The sequence below is a fragment of the Fukomys damarensis genome, unplaced genomic scaffold, assembly GCF_012274545.1.
Source record: "Fukomys damarensis isolate Sample0158 unplaced genomic scaffold, DMR_v1.0_HiC HiC_scaffold_5, whole genome shotgun sequence".
Lineage (NCBI taxonomy): Eukaryota > Metazoa > Chordata > Mammalia > Rodentia > Bathyergidae > Fukomys > Fukomys damarensis.
The window spans coordinates 82,988,551-83,005,617 of record NW_022900917.1 but is presented as its reverse complement, the minus strand read 5'-3'; the positions used below and the strand labels follow the sequence as shown (position 1 = coordinate 83,005,617).

Sequence of the window (17,067 nt, the reverse complement as noted above, 5' to 3'; positions counted from 1 at the left end):
ACCCCTCAGGATGTCCTTGTATCCTATCATGAAGGCTTCTCCCTAGAGAACTCAGATCCCTGCCCTGCAAGAAAGTAAGAGTCACCAAGTAAGGGGCAGAAGCCGTGCAAGAGAGAAGTAGGGCCACCTGCAGGCCACAGCCTCCACAAAGCCTATGCCTCTGGGTGATGAGAAAGAGAACCAGTCTTGGGAACCATTTTTGGGGACAAGTCTTCCTCCTATAAAAACAGTACTTGGTATTGCCTAGAGGGCATCTGGCTGTACTTCACCTCATGTCACTATTTTCTGTTGTGTCTATCTGGGCTCTGTTGCAGTTTGGGCTCTGTGGGACTAGAGGGGACCCCAGTATGTAACTCCCAGGCATATGGGCAGATTTAAGTGTTTTGTGACCCCAGAAGCTTAGGGGCCTGCAGCAACTAAGGAGAGAGCTGGCCACCAGGAAAAGGATCACTGGGTTGCCTCTGGCCACACTGATCCAACCCCACCAGAAAAAGAGTCTGTTTCTGTTTGGGGGCACTTATGCTCCTGTAGCATTGTGATGCTCCACTCCACAGAGCAGCTGGGCCAGCAGACACACCCTGGCTAGGAAGCAGCACACCCTCAGTCATCATACTCCAAGGGCATGTTCTCTTGGGAGTAGAGTCAACTGCACCTGAAGAGCCACCACACGTGTCTGCTGGCCTCTGAGCTGCTTCTGCCCATCTGAAGCAGGGGTAAACATGCATTTGGACTGGCCACTGTGTGTCCCCAGGTCTAGAAGAAACAAGCCGGGACTCCTGCTAGATAATAATGAATGACTGTTGCCCTTACATAACTTCTTCCTAACCTGGGATTCTTTCCTGTGGGAATTTCCTTCACCTTGAATCAGATGAGGAAGACAGGATCCCTGCATTGTCCCTGGAAGAGGAGGCTGGCACAGCTGGCTGAGATGGTAGGATGGAGATAAGCCAGCGGTGGGTGAGAGGGCCAAGCCAGAGGGGGATGAGTGCTGGGTACTGCTTGAATGGCCATGCTTTAGGTAGGTTGTGGTAGCTATGCCAAGATGAGCTCTACAGATGTTGGGGGTGTGGTAAGGCAGCCCAGGCTGGGGTGAACTGTCCTCAGGGCATGCCAGTGGGGGAGGATGGTGGATACAGACCCAGTAGACTACAGCTTCTAGAGAAGCTGAAGAGGAAAGCCAGGAAGGAAAGGAGCTAGCTGAAAATGATGGAGGGAGAATGACTGAGGGCTTGTCCTACATTCTCTCTTTTGACTCTGCACTCAGCAGTGACCCAGCATTATTATCCTCACTTGTCCAAGGAGTGCTAAAGCTCTCTATGGCAAGGAGGCCATAGAGTTCCATTTGCCATAGGTCAGCAGCCAGTAAGAGGCCAAGCCCAGACCCTGGGACTTCCCAGCTTTTTTCTCCTGCTGATCAGGCTGCCACAGCTGGGGCCAGGATCTGCCTGGATTCTGGAGACCAAACATCCCTGGCCTTGCCTGCTGCTGCCTCTTCCCCTCTTGGACAGGCCACCAGCATGCTCAGAAGAGCCAGATATCCCCAGAGCAGGGTATCCTGATGCAACCTTTGCACTTGCTGAGACCATGCCCTGGGTAACCACAGTAACATTGACCTGTGCCCCAGGAATTTCCCAGAGGGGCAGATGGTATATGGCCTGATGGAAAAGCTGCCCAGAGTCTCAGCTTGCCATCCAAATGCCAAATGCTTATTAATCTCACAGTGCGAGGCTCTGAAGTCACTACTCCGCCTTCTCACCCCCTTTGTCTAGGACATAATTGTCTGGCCTACCTCTCCAATTCTGTGATTAATTGCTTTGGGGAAGACAGCACAGCAGCTTAACTCCTTCCCTTCTGTGCTTGTCTCTGAAGATCCTAGCAATTACCTGTGTACCTGGCCTGGGTTGGGCCAGGACCTTGGACTCAAGACCCCCTCAACTGGCCACCAGTTGTGAGCCTCAGTTTCCCAGTTTCAGAAATGCAAATAAAGCCCCTGCCCTGCCTCCCTGGTGAATTCATCTGCTCCAATTCAACACTAAGTCTCTTGACAAGGATTAGACACATCCAACAGTGTCTATCGCACTACTCAGCTTGTGGTAAGGCCTGTTAGGGGAAGAATAAACTAGCAAGAAAGGGAAGGAGGGAAGAAGTGGGAAGGGAGAGGGGGGTTTCTGAGGGTGCAGTATGACAAGTGTGTTCTGGGGGGGAGCAGGGACCTGGACACTCAAAGACACAGGCCATAGCAGCACCAGCCGTGTGACACCTCCACCCCATGCTGCAGGGCACACCTCATGTGCCAGGTCCCATTCAAAGCTGGGGGAGTTTGGCCCAGAGGCCCCTCTGGCACCCATGGTGAGTGACAGGGAAGCCAGATGGGATGGGTAACCAAAACCTGGTACATAAAGGCAGCTGTTCTTTTTAAAAACCTTTGGAGTTTCTGGTTATGAAGGGTCAGGGTGCCCTGGGGTAGGACAAATGATGTCTTTCTCAGTTTTGCTCCCAACTTCCCCACCACTTTGGGTGAACATTTCCTGTGCAATTGTTTGCTCAGGGAAGAGGGGGAAGTTCTTGCCTCAAGTCAGGAGCTTGCCTGAGAGTTCCGTTTCTAAACTACTTATCCCCTCTGGGCTGCCCCGGAGGCAGTGATTAACCCCTGTAAGGACTAGCCCAGTGCTGCCTGTGCCCTGGGGTATAGGGGAGGCAGGCAGCACCCAGGGCTGAGAGAGGATGGGGGTGGGAGTAAAGGCAGAGCATAGGGCCTCAGCCCCGTCTTATCCAGTTACTGGTCATATCCGGGACTGTCCCCTATCTCTGTAAGCTCAGTGGGACTGGAGAGAACTTTCCCCAAGGTAGGTGTCTGGGCCTCTTGCAGGTGCAAAGATTAAGAAGTTGACCAAGAACTCAGTAACCCAGATAAACACTATTTTAAGGCAAATTTAGGGGAAAAAAGGTATTGAAAAACTATTCAAGGTGAACAAATATTAAAAAATTATATAAAGCTAGGTTCCCACAAGGTTAGGATTCCTGCAAGATGAATGCAAATGGCCAAGAGGAATAGCTCAATGACTAAGAGGAACAGCATTTTACTTTTTCTTTTCTTTTTTTAAAATTTAAATTGAATTTATTGGTACATTCTAGGTAGACAGTAGAGTTACATTCATTACTGGGATCTTGTACCTTTACATGCCAGGTCTTGGTTCTCATTTTTTCCTCTTGTCCCTGCCCTCCCTTCACCCCCTCCTCCCCTCCCCACCTTCAAACACTTTAATTCCATTTTTACATTTTCTCATATTTTTTTCCTTTTCCCTTATTCCCCTTTCCCTATCCTTCTCACAGCATTTTACTTTTTATTTAGTTTCATTTTATTTATTTATTTTGTGGTGCTGGGATCAATCGCGGGGTCCTATGCATGTTAGGTAAGATCTTTAGCACTGAGCTATTCCCCAGGCCAAGAGACGTTATTTCGCCTCAATTTTAGGTACACAAGGAACTAAATATCAACTTTTTGTATTTTTTAAATTTATTTTAATTTATGAAAATTGTGTGCATCATCATGCACAACGTGACTTTTTGAAACACATACTGTGGGGTGATGGGTGGAGCCGATCCACACCTCCACTGCCTCATACCTTGCCATGTTTTGGATGAGAACACCAAATGTGATACATTTATGCGGCCCCATTTCATGCAGACAATGGCAGTCCTGGTGTGGGGCTGTTGCACAGATCAAATTAAACAGCACGTGGTGAGCGTTAAGCAGAGTACTCACTGAGCTCCCAGGGAGCCATGGTGGTGTGAGGAAGACTGCGGCGTGACAGGCACTGCGGTCCTCATCATCATCTCACAGGTGGGCCCTAGGTGTGAGCTGTCCTGTGTGACAGACCAGAGGACGAAGTGGGGACAGCATCTTCTCCGTTCATCATTTTCAGGTCTGCCTTGAGCATCCTCTCCTGGTGTCTAGGGAGGGAAGTGGCCTTAAGTACCAGTCATTTCTCCTGGGTTACCCTCAAGGCCAGCATCTGGAAAGCAGTCCATCTTATATCCATCATAAGTTAATAATAAATGCATTTCCTTGGCTCGTTTTGCTGATACTGAGATCTAACATGCAGGGTCCACGGCAATAATATATTGCAACAACGGGTAATACCCCAAGCAACAGCTCAGCAGAAATGCACAGAAGGAGCATGCACTGACCAGGATCCTGGGAGGAAGAGGATGCTGGATGCAACTCACTGCTGCTGCTGTGAGGCAACAGGCATATATTGGGTGTCCCAGGACGGTGGGTGTGTCCAAAATTCTGCTCCACCCCCTCCCACTCCCCAGGAGCCCATTTGAAGGCAAGAAAGGGACTAGCAAGCCAGAGAGCGTGTGAGAGTCCAGCTCTGAGCGTGAAGTCTGTGTGGCCCAGGCTGCCCTCTGCCCTCAGGTGCCCCTGCCGCCTCCCTGTAGACCACTGGGAAGTAGCAAATGAGACAGGGAGGCATTTGCAACAGGAGCCCCCTGAATGGCCAAGGAACACAGGAAGACGTGCTGAACTTCAACAGGTATCTGGAAGCACAAGCAAATACACCTACTCCCTACCCATACGATGTCATTGGTTAGGAAGAAGGGTGCCGCGGAATGTCGGGAGGGCGTGTGAGGCTGGACTCTTGCCCTGCAGATAGCGTGTTGGTGGAGCACATGGAGTGCAGCAGCCACCCCTAGGACCAGATCTCAGAGGAACTCATGCAGGGACCTACAAGGGACCCTGCAGAGGACGCCCATCACAATGGTGTCCAAGACAGCCGGGAACATGTACCAGTGAACATTTGCCTCTCAAATGGTTCATCTCCAGCAGCCACAAACTGCCGCAGCACTTGACCAGAGAGAAGGGGCCGCACATGTCTGGGGCTCACTAGCTGTTGGTCTTGGTCAGGGTGATGGGCACTTTGGTTCTGGCCCGTGGGACTCTCACCTCCTTTTGCATCAGCAGCAGCCTGGACATGCCCTCCTCGCTGGACATGTGTCCTCGCTCAGACCCATGCTTGTGTAAGCCCCTGCTGTCTCACCAGCTAACAGCCCACCATCCATAGAGCCACAGTCCAGACTCAGAGGGGAAGGAGGGACAGCTCTATGCCACCCTCCTCGTTCCTGTCAGTCTTTGCCAGCAATTGAGTATTTATCATTCACTTGTGTTTTTCTCCTGCGCATGTTTATATTCTCATGATCAATACCTGATGTTCCTTTATTTTGTAGGGTTTTAAACTTTGCATAGGTGTATGCTTCCATGCACAACACACCACAGGGAGGCGTTACCCTCCACTCTGGGATTACCCACCTCATGAGTGGAGCTCCAGCTCAGGTGCATAGCACCAGGCTTTTCAGTAAGCATACTGCTGAGGGCTAGTCCACCATGCTGTTGACAGATGGGAACATGGCGTCTTAGCTTTGCTAGCACAAGGATGCCATAGGGAGCATTCACACACCTCTCTGTGTCCTGAGGAATTTTCTTTTTTCTTATTTCTTTTCTCCTGCCCCCCTCTCTCTCCCTCCCTCTCTCCCCCTCACTCTCTCTCTCTTTCTTTTCTTTCTTTTCTTCTGCAGCACTGGGGATTGAACCCAGGGGCACTCTATCACTGAGCTACAACCCTTCTTATTTTGAGACAAGACCTGGCTAAGTTGCCTGAGCTGGACTCAAACTTGCCATCCTCCTGCCTCAGCCTCAGGATGTGTTTTCCCTCTCTCCCCCTCACTCTCTCTCTCTTTCTTTTCTTTCTTTTCTTCTGCAGCACTGGGGATTGAACCCAGGGGCACTCTATCACTGAGCTACAACCCTTCTTATTTTGAGACAAGACCTGGCTAAGTTGCCTGAGCTGGACTCAAACTTGCCATCCTCCTGCCTCAGCCTCTCAGGATGTTAGCATTATAGGCAGGTGCCACCACACCTGGGTGAGGAACTTTTTAGAAATGGTACTGTTGGTCCATAAGCAACTTCACAGCTATGTCTGTTTTCCAGCAAGATGGCTCTGAGGTCCTCTCATGGATGGCAGGTCAGACACCCTGTCCCACACCCTAACATCACTGCTGCCAGGCCTTTCTAGCTTTGCCACCTTGCTGGGGAAAAACTGTGCTTTCAATTCATTGTTTTCCACAAGGACTAGTGAGATTGAGTTCCTTTTCAGGTATTTAGTTACATTTTGTTTTCTCTTTTGTGAACTGGCTGTTCACATTCCCCACCCAGTTTTCCATTAAGGTGTCATCTGTCCTTTCTCATTAATTCATACATGTTCTTCACAGTCTGATAACAATATTTTATCTGTTGTATGCACTTTCTCATGTCAGCAAAGGAAGTGAGTTTCTGTATGGAGGAGAAGTCTGGCTTCTTCCATTCAATACACATTGCTGTGTGGATTTATGCAGGATCTAGCTACATTGTATATGGATCCTTAACTTCCTTTTCATGGTGCAGTGGTGTTCGCTTGAATGAGGTGCACCACTGCTGCCCATTCTCTTGTTGATGGGTGGGCTGCTCGCAGGTTTCAGCTTTTATAAACAAATCTGCTGTGACTATTCAAGGGGAAACTTTGTTGAGACACATTTTCTTCTCTCCCTGGGAGAACAGCTGCATTATAGAATAGGGATACATCTAGCTTTGAAGAAACCATCAAACTCTTTTCCAGAGTAGCTGTGCCATCCGCCATTCTTTCGGGGTGAGAGCTGTGGGTCCTCCCCATGTGCCCTACACTCCGTGATGTCAGTTTTTTTCACTTAGGAACATTCTAACAGGTGTGTCTCACTGTGGTTGTAGTTTCCATTTCTTAATGATTATTGGTATTGTATATCTTTCCAGACACTTATTAACATCCTTATTCTAGGTGTGATTAAAAATACAGTACTTTTAAATTTTAGAAAACTTATTACAATAAAAGACACGTTGCCATTAATCCCCTCAAAAGACTCCCCTCATTTCAAACACACTTATCCCATCCTGCTTGCCACTTTCTAAAGCAGTTCTGGAAATCCCCTTTCATGAGTGTCTTTAGTTACACCATTGTGGGTGCTACGATGACCTGAACTGATTCAAAACTTACCTTTCTTGCTGATTTTGATGGTGGGGAAGAACCAGAAGTCACTCAGAGGCAGATTCAGGAGACTGAAGTAGATGAGAATACACTGTAATGTTTTCGCCCGTCTGCCTTCCCATTGGATGGCCCCAGGCAGCAGCAACATTTGCTGTATTTGTGACCACACCATGGAAAGAAAGTCAGAAAAGGGGAATTCCAGAACCACTTCAGAATGTGGCAAGAACGATTCGATAGGTGTGTTGGAAACAACGGGGAATATTTTAAGGAGACTCATAGCAATATGTCTTTTATTACAATGAAAATTTTAAATTGAAACATTCACTGTATCTTTGGTCACTCCTTGTGTCTTTGTTGAAGGGTCTATTCAAATCCTTCACCCATTTTTTGTTTTCTTATTTTTGAATTTTGAGGGCTCTTTCTGTGCTGTGATTTAAAGTGCTTGGCCAGGCAGATAACTTGAAAATATTTTTTTTCTAGTTTATGGCTTATTTCTTCACTCCATTAACAGTGTCTTTGAGAACACATGTTTAAAATCTTGTTAAAGTCTAATTTGTTCTTTTTATTATGTTTCAGGTGCCATATGAGGAAATCCAGGCCTAAATCAAGGTTACAAAGGATTTTTTCCTTTATGTTTTGTCCTAGGAGTTTTATAGTTTTGTGTTTTATATTTAGGTCTTTGATCCATTTTAAAACAATTTTTGTATATTGTGAAAGGAATAGATGAAGTTGCTTTTTTGGGAGGGGGATGTGATGAAATGTCTCTTTGTTCCAGCACCATTTGTGGAAAAGATTGTTCTTTCCACGCTCAATTGCTTTCACACCTTTTTGAAAATCATTTGTCCATATGTGTTTAGGTCTATTTTTAACTTTCATATTCTGTTCCATTGATATATCTGTCTTTGTGCCAATACAACACTGTCATGTAACTGTAGTTTTATAATAAGTCAAAATCATGTAGTTTGGCTATCCAATGTTGTTTTTGTTTTTTTTTCCTTGTTTTTGAAAATTGTTTTGGTTACTCTCAGATCTTTATATTCCTCTATGCATGTTAGAATCTGTTGAATAATTTCTTTAAAAAGGAACTCCTTAGGCTAGGGATGTAGCTCAGGGGTAGAGCATTTGCCCAGAATGTGAGAGGTCCTGGGTTTCATCTGCAGTACTTTAAAAAAAAAATAGAAAGAAGGAAATAGAAAATTTTCATTGATTTCATAGACCAATTTGGAGGGAATTAATACTGTTACAATATTGAGTCTTCTGAAACATAAATAGGATATATCTCTCCATTTATTTATATTTCTTATTTCATGCAGCAATTTCATAGTTTTTCAACATACTGGCATTTCCTATGTTTAATCAGATTTGTTCATAAGTATTTCATAATTTTGATGTTTTTATAATGGTATTTTAAATTAAATTTCCAATTGTGTTTTGCTAATACATAGAAATACAACTGTTTTTATATACTGATCTTGTATTCTACAACATCACTAAGCTTAGTTATTACTGCTAATAGATTTACATTTTTGAAGATCCCATCAGATTTTCTATGAAGACAATCATGAAGTCTATGAATAAAGAAAGTTTATTTCTCTCTTTCTAATCTTCCTGGTTTTTGTATCTTTTTCACGCCTGCTAAACTGACTGCAGCTTTCAATATAGTGCAGATTGGAAATGATGAGAAGGATGCCCTTGTATTACTCCTGAGCTGAGGGAGAGCACATACGACCTTTATCACTGAGAAAGATGTTAGTTGCAAACATTTCATTGATAGCATTCACCAGGTTGAGGACATTTCCTATCTCTTATCTGCTGACAGTTTTTATCACAATATAGATGTTGGATTTTGTCAAATTCTTTGCTGAGCCTACTGGGACAATAATATAATTTTTTCTTTTCGCTTGTAAAACACTAAACTAGATTGATTGACTTTTCTAATCTTAAATCAATCTTGCATTCTAGGTGAATAAATGCCACATGATCATGATATATTATCCTTTTTACATTTCATTAGATTTGATTTGATACAATTGTGTTTGTAATTTATGTATCTATAGACATAAGAGATCTTTTCTTATGGTTTTATTTTCTTGAATATCTGGTTTTGGTGTCAGGGTAATGCTGGTCTCAAATAATGAGTTGGTAAGTGTTGCCTCTTGTTTCACTTTGTGGAAAGCATGTGTATAGAACTGATATTATTTCTTCCCTACATTCTTAAAATTCACCAGTGAAGCCACCTGGGACTAGTTTCATTGTGGGAATCTTTTAAACTACAAATTCAATTTCTCCTATAGATACAGGGTTATTCCGGTGATATATTGCTTCTTAAATGAATTTATGTCTTTCAAGGAATTTGTCCATTTCACCAAAGTTGTCAAATTTATTGGCAAAAGTTGGATCATGTTATTCCTTATTATTCTTTTAATATCTGAGGGATCTGTGTGGATTGAGGTCCCCTCTCTAAATCCTGAGAGTGGCAATATGGGACTTCTGAAAATTAGTCATTAGACTAATAAATGTAATTAAAAATTTGCAAGTTTTATTCATCTCTAAAACTGGCTTTTTATTTCATTGCTTTTCTCTATTGTTTTTATTTTTTTCGATTCCACTGTTTTTCATTCTAATATCTGTGATTTCACTTCTGGTCACTTTGGGTTTAATTTGTTCCTGTTTAATTTGTCCTCTGTTATTAGGTGAACTGAGGTCATATCCTTTGTTTTTTTCTCATACAGGCAAATGCACCTACAACTTTCCCTGCATTCTGCTCTAACAGTGCCCCAAATTCTGATTTGTTGTATCTTCCCATTAATTTGGTTTAGAATGGTTTCTAATTTCTCTTTGACTCATGTATACTTTACAAGTATCTTATTTCATTTGCAAATCTAGAGTTCTCTCAGACACCTTTCTGTTCCTGATTCCCAGTTTATTTCCATTAGGATGGTCAGAGAACATGTTTTATAGGATTTTAAATATTTTATATTCATTGTGAGTTGCTTTGTGACCTCACATAGTCTAGATTGAGATGTGTTTCAGATACTCACAAAAATATGTATGTTCCCCTGCGTGCTGAACTCTTCTGTACATATTAATTAGATCAAGTCAATATTCAGCATCATTCCGAAGCACTGAAGCACTTAGTGCTCTGTGATCTGTGTGTTCTGTTTGTTCTTGAGAGAGGTGACTGAGGTCCTCAGGTGTGCTGTGCACTCTCCTACCTCTCCTCCTTGCACCATCTGCTTTTCTTCATAAATTTCAGAGCTCTGTTATTAGGTGAACATTTAAGGTTTTGCCCTCTTAGTGATTTGATCCCTGTATCATTCTGAAATGATATTTTTATTCCTGGTAATATTCTTTGCTCTGAAATCTCCTTTATGATATTAATATAGCCATTCCAGCTGTCTTTTTTGAATTAATAGAGTAGTTTTACAAAAAAATTGAACAGAAAGTGACCGCTCAGAGACATCACCCTAGCATTTCCATTATTAAAACTTTGCATCAATGTAGTATATTTGTTAAATTTGAAATATGAAATTAACGCATCAAGTATCAGTATATTTTATTAACTAAAGGCCATTGATAATAGTAGGGCTTCTTCTTTTTGTTACCCAGTTCTGTGGACTTTTTGACGATTGTGTAATGTCATGTATGCATCATTACCATATCAGACAGAGCAGCGTCACTGCTCTAAAAATCTTCTGTGCTCTGCCTGCTCACCTCTCCTTTCCCCATTTATTCAATCTGACCTCTTGCTATTTGTTTTCTAGTTGTATTTTTGTTCATTTTTTCTTTTTGTGTTGACTAGCTATTTCTATGATTCCATTTAATATCCTTTCTTTCTTATTACCTCTTAATTTTTGTTTTGTAATTTTAGGGCTTCTCTGAAGTTCCTGGCACATATCTTTAAGTTCTGCAGTCTGTTTTTGATGATTGACAGTATATCTCTTCAGCACCGAATGAAATCTTTCAGTAACACATTTTCATCCCATCCCCACAGCTTTGTGATGATGTTGTCATGCAGTCCGCTTTTAGGTATGCTACACACCCCACATGTCTATGTGTGTAGATGTTCTTACTGTGGCTGTGATTTTATTTAGCACTCAATTTTCCTTCCAAGGTATTTAAGTAATAAGAAAAAAAAAGTCATCTGTGTTTGTCCTAGTATCGTGTCTCCCTACACTCTGCTCTCGTGAGCTGGTTGCTATTTCCAAAGTGTGCCATTTACCTTCTGACTAAGGGACTTGGAGTACAAGTCTCCTAGTGATAAATGCTTTCGGCTTTTATGGGTCTAAAAAAAGTTTTTATTTCGCTTTCTTTTTGAAAGATATATTCACTAGGTATTGGATTCTAGGTTGACAGCTTTTTCACTGTATGTCATATTCGGCTCCATTGTCTTCTCGCCTCCATTATTGGCACCGAGATTGGCTGTCATCCTTATTGTCCTTCCTTGTAGAAAATCTTCCCATCCCACAAACACAAGGCTACATTAGGGTTTTCTCCTCATCACTGGTTTTGAGCAATGTGATTACAGGGTACCTTGGTATAGATTTTTTTCCTGTTTTAGAACTTGACGTTTGTTGAATTTCTTGGGATTCTGGGCTTTTAGTTTCCATTAATTTAGAAATTATTTTGCCATTGTATCTTCAAATATGTTTTACTGCTCCCTTTTTTGTGAGCTTTAATTGAACATATACTAAGCCACTAGATGTTGCTTGCTGAATTTATTTTCATATTTTTTAAACTCTTTTCTCTTTCAGTTTCATTTTGATGGCTCTATCACTATGTATTCAAGCTCACTAAACTCTTTTCTTGCAATGCCAAATCCTATCCAGTATACTTTTCATCTCACATGTTAAAGTTTTCAAGTTCAGAAGTTTGACTTGAATCACACATTTATAAATTCTATATTTGTACTAAAATTTTTGTTCCATTTATTAAATTTTATATTTATTAGTTCTATTTCTCCTTAACTTTTGAACACATACATTTGTGACCTTTTTGCTAATTCTAATATCTATATTCTAGATTGTTTTCAATTGATTGTTTTTTTCTCCTCTTTATGGATTATCTTATTTTTTAAGTAAGTTTACTGGTACCTTTTAGGTACACAATACAGTTACATTCATCATTGGGAACTTGTACCTTTACATGTTGTATCTTGATTCTTAATTTTTCCCCATTCCCCTGCCCTCCCTTCAACCCATTCACCCCTCCCTAAAAAATGGAAACAAAGTCTCTGGATTGTCTTATTTTGCTTCTCTTAACGCTTGGTAATTTTTTATTGGATGTAAGACATTGTGAATATTATTGTTTGATTGCTTGATACTTTTGTGTTCCTCTAGTTTTGAACTCTGGGATTCAGGTGAGTTACTTGAAAGCCATTTAATACTTACATATGTTTCTGTTAATATTTCTTGGGCAGGACCAGATGCCAACTATGGCTAACTATCCCCTATGCTCAAGGTAAGAGACCTATCTGTGTGTACTCCCCAGTGTCCTAAGAATCATGAGGTCCATTCTAGCTTGCAGAGCAGACACGGTTCCTAGCCCTGTGACTGTCTGGAACTCTCATTCAATCCATTCAAATGGTTCTTTCTCTAGCCTGTCAATTTCTTCACAGACATGGATGATTAGTACTTAAGAAAAGGCCTCCACAAATCCCTCTCTGAGGACTAACGTCTCTCCAGCCATTAATCCTTCAAAATCACCTTTTAACTACTTCATCCAGTGGGAGGAAGAGCCCTCTCTCTCCTCCCCCTCCTTTTGCTCTTGTCCTCCCATAATTTCTATACATTCTTAATAAGAATTATACCTTTATGCATCTCTTTAAGTAACTTAGACTAGTTTGAAAGTCTTTCTAAGTTTTTCTCCAGGGTTTATTTTATCTGGAGTGAATTCTTGTTCCCATTATTGACTTTTTAAACTACTTATTGAAGAAGGCCACACTGCTTAAAGAAGGTTACAACATGCCCAGTTATTTTCCCCACTTTCCTGTATCATTCAAGTCCTTCTAGCTAATGGTAATATCAGGAGTGATGCAGAAAGCCAGTCCTCAAAGTGTATTCCAAAACCACATCTTCCCACCCAAATCTGGCCCTTTCTGGCTGCCCTACAGCAAGCAAGCCAGATACCTCTTGCCACCATAAGCCAGGCACCCCTCCTTTCAGCCACCACAGCTGTGATTCTCCCTCCCTATCTGCACTTTCTCAACCCAGACCTGTCCTCATCTGCCCCAGCCACCCTGGCTGCCTTTCCTAAACTGTCTTGTTCCCAGGACTTGGTGTGTCTGTGGAGGAACAGGTCAGTGTGCATTTACTTTGCTTTCCTTTTTCTCTCCTCTGAATCTACCTGCTTTGCTGAATGTCTGAGTCTCTCTTTTTCCATCCCACTTACCTTACCACTACCCCAGGGCTCATCTCAGGCCCCACTTGGTCCCTTAGTCTTATGCTTCTTTGTTGCTGCCTTTTGTAAGTAGGTGCAGTGGGGCTGGTGGCCTGGCTTCAAGCCAGGAGGCTGGTCCAGTCCATTGCCCTACTGGGCTTTTTGAACCATTAACCTGTGGGATCCAGGCATCCAACCCCACAGTTGTTTATTTCTACATCCTGTGCCCAGGATATTTGTGGCTTCAGCCTTGTTTCCTAAATTCCACAGATGAGGCCCCAGGACAGTTATCACCTCTCACTCCCACTGTCCATTCCCATCACCTCTCATCAGCCTCCTGCACCAGCCCTGCTTCCTGCTACTTGTCTTTGCACCTGCTGGGAACATCTTCTATGGTATGCATGGCAGCTGGGAAGTCCCACTGGATGTCTTCCCTTTTTATCCCACTCTGAACACTCGACACAGTACTTGGCCACTACACACAGAGACCCTCTGTCCTTTGGGGACAGCAGGCCCTTAATCACAGATATGTCCTTGGCCCCCAGCATGGCTGGCTCAAGGAGAAGAGGCCTCATTTGTGATGAAGTGTGCATAAACATTTGCCATTCGATCAGGGATTATCTGGGAGACTTCCAGACTCAGCCTCATTTGCACATTATGCTACCTATATATGCCCTATTCCTTAGTACATCAGATAAGATGACCCCTAAACCTGGCCTTTGTTGGCTGCCCTCTAATAAGCGAGGAGACACCTGCTGTCACCACAAGACAGTTCTCCCTCTCCTCAGCCACCACACCTGTGATTCAGTCTCCAATTCCCACTTTGTCACCCAAGAGCTGCCCTTACCTGCCCCAACCATCCCCCCATGTGCTCCCCTCTGGCCATTTGGCTGTTCTACTAGGAGGGATCATGCAAATTATCCCCTCTGCCTTCCTGCCTGGACACCAGGGTGAACATCCAGGGTGGAATCTGGAGCTACATCAACCTCAACTAGCTGCAGAGAGTGGTGTCTGCTGGGAGCAAGAAGGAAGACATGGCTCTTGAGTTCCAAGCATCATTTCCTTAATGGAGAAGATCTGCCAGGGGCTAAGGGGCTAAAGACAGCACTGATCACTCATGACATCCTATCTCTCCACAAGTCAGCCCATGCTCCTGGGTGAGGACTTACACTCTGCTGGGTGCTGTCCAGCTAGAGACATGTTCAGGCAAGGAACAAAGAGGTTGTGACATTCAGGGAGAACAAGGGTGGGGACATCTGCAGGACCAGGCAGGGTGGGGCATGAGTACTATCACACCTCTGAGCCAGCGGTCTTCCTACTGAGACCTGAAGGGTGGCAGGAGCCTCTGTGCTAAGGCCCAGGCAGCTGCACCCCACAGGCCCCAACAGGCTGGGGTGCAGTTGGTTATGGAGTGGAAGTTCTAGGCAAATGAGGCCCAGAAAGGAAAGTGGAGGCCACCAGCTTGGACTGGGGTCTAAGCAGAGCCATAGAAATCAGGGCCCAATCTTGAGTTGGTAGCACTGAGGCACAATGGATACCATCACAGGTATGTTGGAAGTCTTTACTCAAGGGATGAGAAACCTGGCTTAGGGGTCTCCTAGACAGGCTGGCCCCTCAGACAGAGGGGATGTCCTAGTCATAGTGTGATGCAAGAAGGGCACCCACCTTGGTATTCTACATCTTCATGAGACAGCTGCAGGCTGAGGACAGTCAGCGTGGGGAGGGCAGTTGTGGCCTGTCAAAGGCCACAGTGGAGCCAGAGCCACTGGGTGTCTGGCCCCATGTTCCTGAGAAGGGAAAAGGCAGGGCCAAGACAGGTGATACACAGGGGAGACCGTGATAACACTGAAGTCTGAAGGGCAGGAACAAGGGCAGAGCCAAGGGATCCAGGTTGCAGGTAGGTATTTGCGGCCAAGCAGCAAAGGCAGCATTTGTTTTTCATGTGTCATTGCAGTTCCTTGTCATTTCAGGGCCTTGTTCAGGATAGGCAAGCACTATGCCCAACCTACATCTGCAAAGACAATACTGGAAGCCACAGGAAGAGTGTGTGAGAATAGAGATTCTCTCAGAACAAGGATAAGCCCCACTGTGGGGTCTGCAGGGACCTGAACACCCCTCCTGGAAGGAGCCACCTCTGTCTGGGCTTTGGACAGCCTTGCTTGCCCTCCTGAACTGTAAACACCTCCTCTGGGTATGATAGAACCAGTCACCACCCCAGAGGCCCCTACAGCAATTGAGCTGTGCAATTGCCAGCCCTTGCAAGCTCTTTAGCGACTGCAATTGATTCCCAGGCTGGGGTCTAATTGCTGGCCTGTTGCTGTGATCTCAGTAAAGGCTGCCACCATAGGGGAGCCAGAGTGCACACTTGCCGCCTTCCCAGATAAAATGAAGGAGGTTTTCTCTTTCCTCCTTTGAATGGTCGACTTGCAGGAAACCAGCAATTATGCATCAAAGCACGGCGTTTATGCCACAGGGACTGGTGGTAGAGGACTTACTCATGAGCCCAGTCTCTAAGAATTTTGTTGCAAGAGCCTGGGGTCGTTTGCCCACCCCTTTCCAGTGCTGGAGAACAAGAGCACTTGCTTGGAAGCAAAGCACCTGAGGAGCTGGCCCTGGCCAACAGCCTAGGAATCTGATGAAAAGACCTGCAGGTATTTCCCACCAGCCTCCCATGCCACTCTCCCAGATAAGGCTTTGCCTTGGAACTCTCAAGGGACAGCCCAACCCCAGGGAGATGAGGAGCCCTGAGAGAGGCTCACTAGCTGGGAACCATGGCAGACAACAAGAGGATAAAGAGGACAAGATTCAGACCTGTGGGCATTGTGCAGCCCCTTCCCCTGGCCATAGTGGACTAGGTCATAAACCAACCTCTCCTTCTGGCACAAATGTCACCTCTTAGTACCATCAGAGAAAGCAGCACCTTGCCAGAATCTCCCCAATTAATGACTATTTAAGTTTGGATTTAAAAATCTCCCAAAGTCTCACATTTGGAGGTAGGGCATGGTTGGAGAGGATGGGTCCTCAGGGACTCTGGAAGGGTTTATTCCTCTCCCTGACCCCTCCCTTCCTTCCCTCTCTGCTTCTTGGCTGCAGTGATTTGAGTAGCTTCTCTCTGCCACACCCCTCTGCCATGCTGTTTCTCCCTTGGAGTGGGCTGACCACGGACTGAATCCTCTGAAAACCATGATCCAAATAAACCTCTTCTCCTTTAAGTTGTGAGTTTTGGGTATGTCCTCTCAGCATTGGGAAAATGACTAATAATGTAGTGACCCTGAGCTTTTTGCCTTCCAGCCAGAAGTTTGGGAGGGAAGGGTAGGGTGGGGTAAGACAAGCTCTGTTCTGAGGCTACTCTGAGAATGAGCACATTTGGCCTCCCTTCATGGAAATGCACCTACCCTAAGCCTGCCCCCTGACTGCCTGAGCCCCTGGGACAGGTGCTAAGTGGGGGCTGACGACCTCACACAGCAATAGGCATCAACTCAAGGGCTCCGAGCTCTCTCGCCACCCACTAAGCTGACCCTGAACTCTTCTAGAAGCTATTTGGAGTCAATCTCACCTCTTGCTAGTTTGGACAAGTATCCCTCAAAAGTCCACATGTTAAAGTGATACTAATAGGATATGATGGTACCTG

At 44.6% G+C, this 17,067-nt stretch overlaps 1 protein-coding gene across 4 annotated transcripts in view; it reads left to right on the top strand.

The window, feature by feature from the left end:
* The window catches only part of LOC104872897, a 501,420-nt gene extending 484,826 nt beyond the window's left edge, over positions 1-16,594 (top strand). For 2 of the 4 annotated variants that reach the window (XR_004516037.1, XR_004516035.1), the window contains 4 exons: positions 7,635-7,667; positions 12,478-12,518; positions 13,707-14,593; positions 15,407-16,594. Coding sequence is in view for 1 of the 4 variants with exons in the window: in XM_033760898.1 (XP_033616789.1) it covers positions 12,478-12,518; positions 15,407-15,545 (180 nt within the window). In the remaining 3 variants the exon portion in view is untranslated. Of the gene's footprint in view, positions 1-7,634; positions 7,668-12,477; positions 12,519-13,706; positions 14,594-15,390 lie in introns of all 4 variants that reach the window. The other 2 variants (XR_004516036.1, XM_033760898.1) reach the window with 2 other exon arrangements.
* Positions 16,595-17,067: the final 473 nt, after the last annotated feature.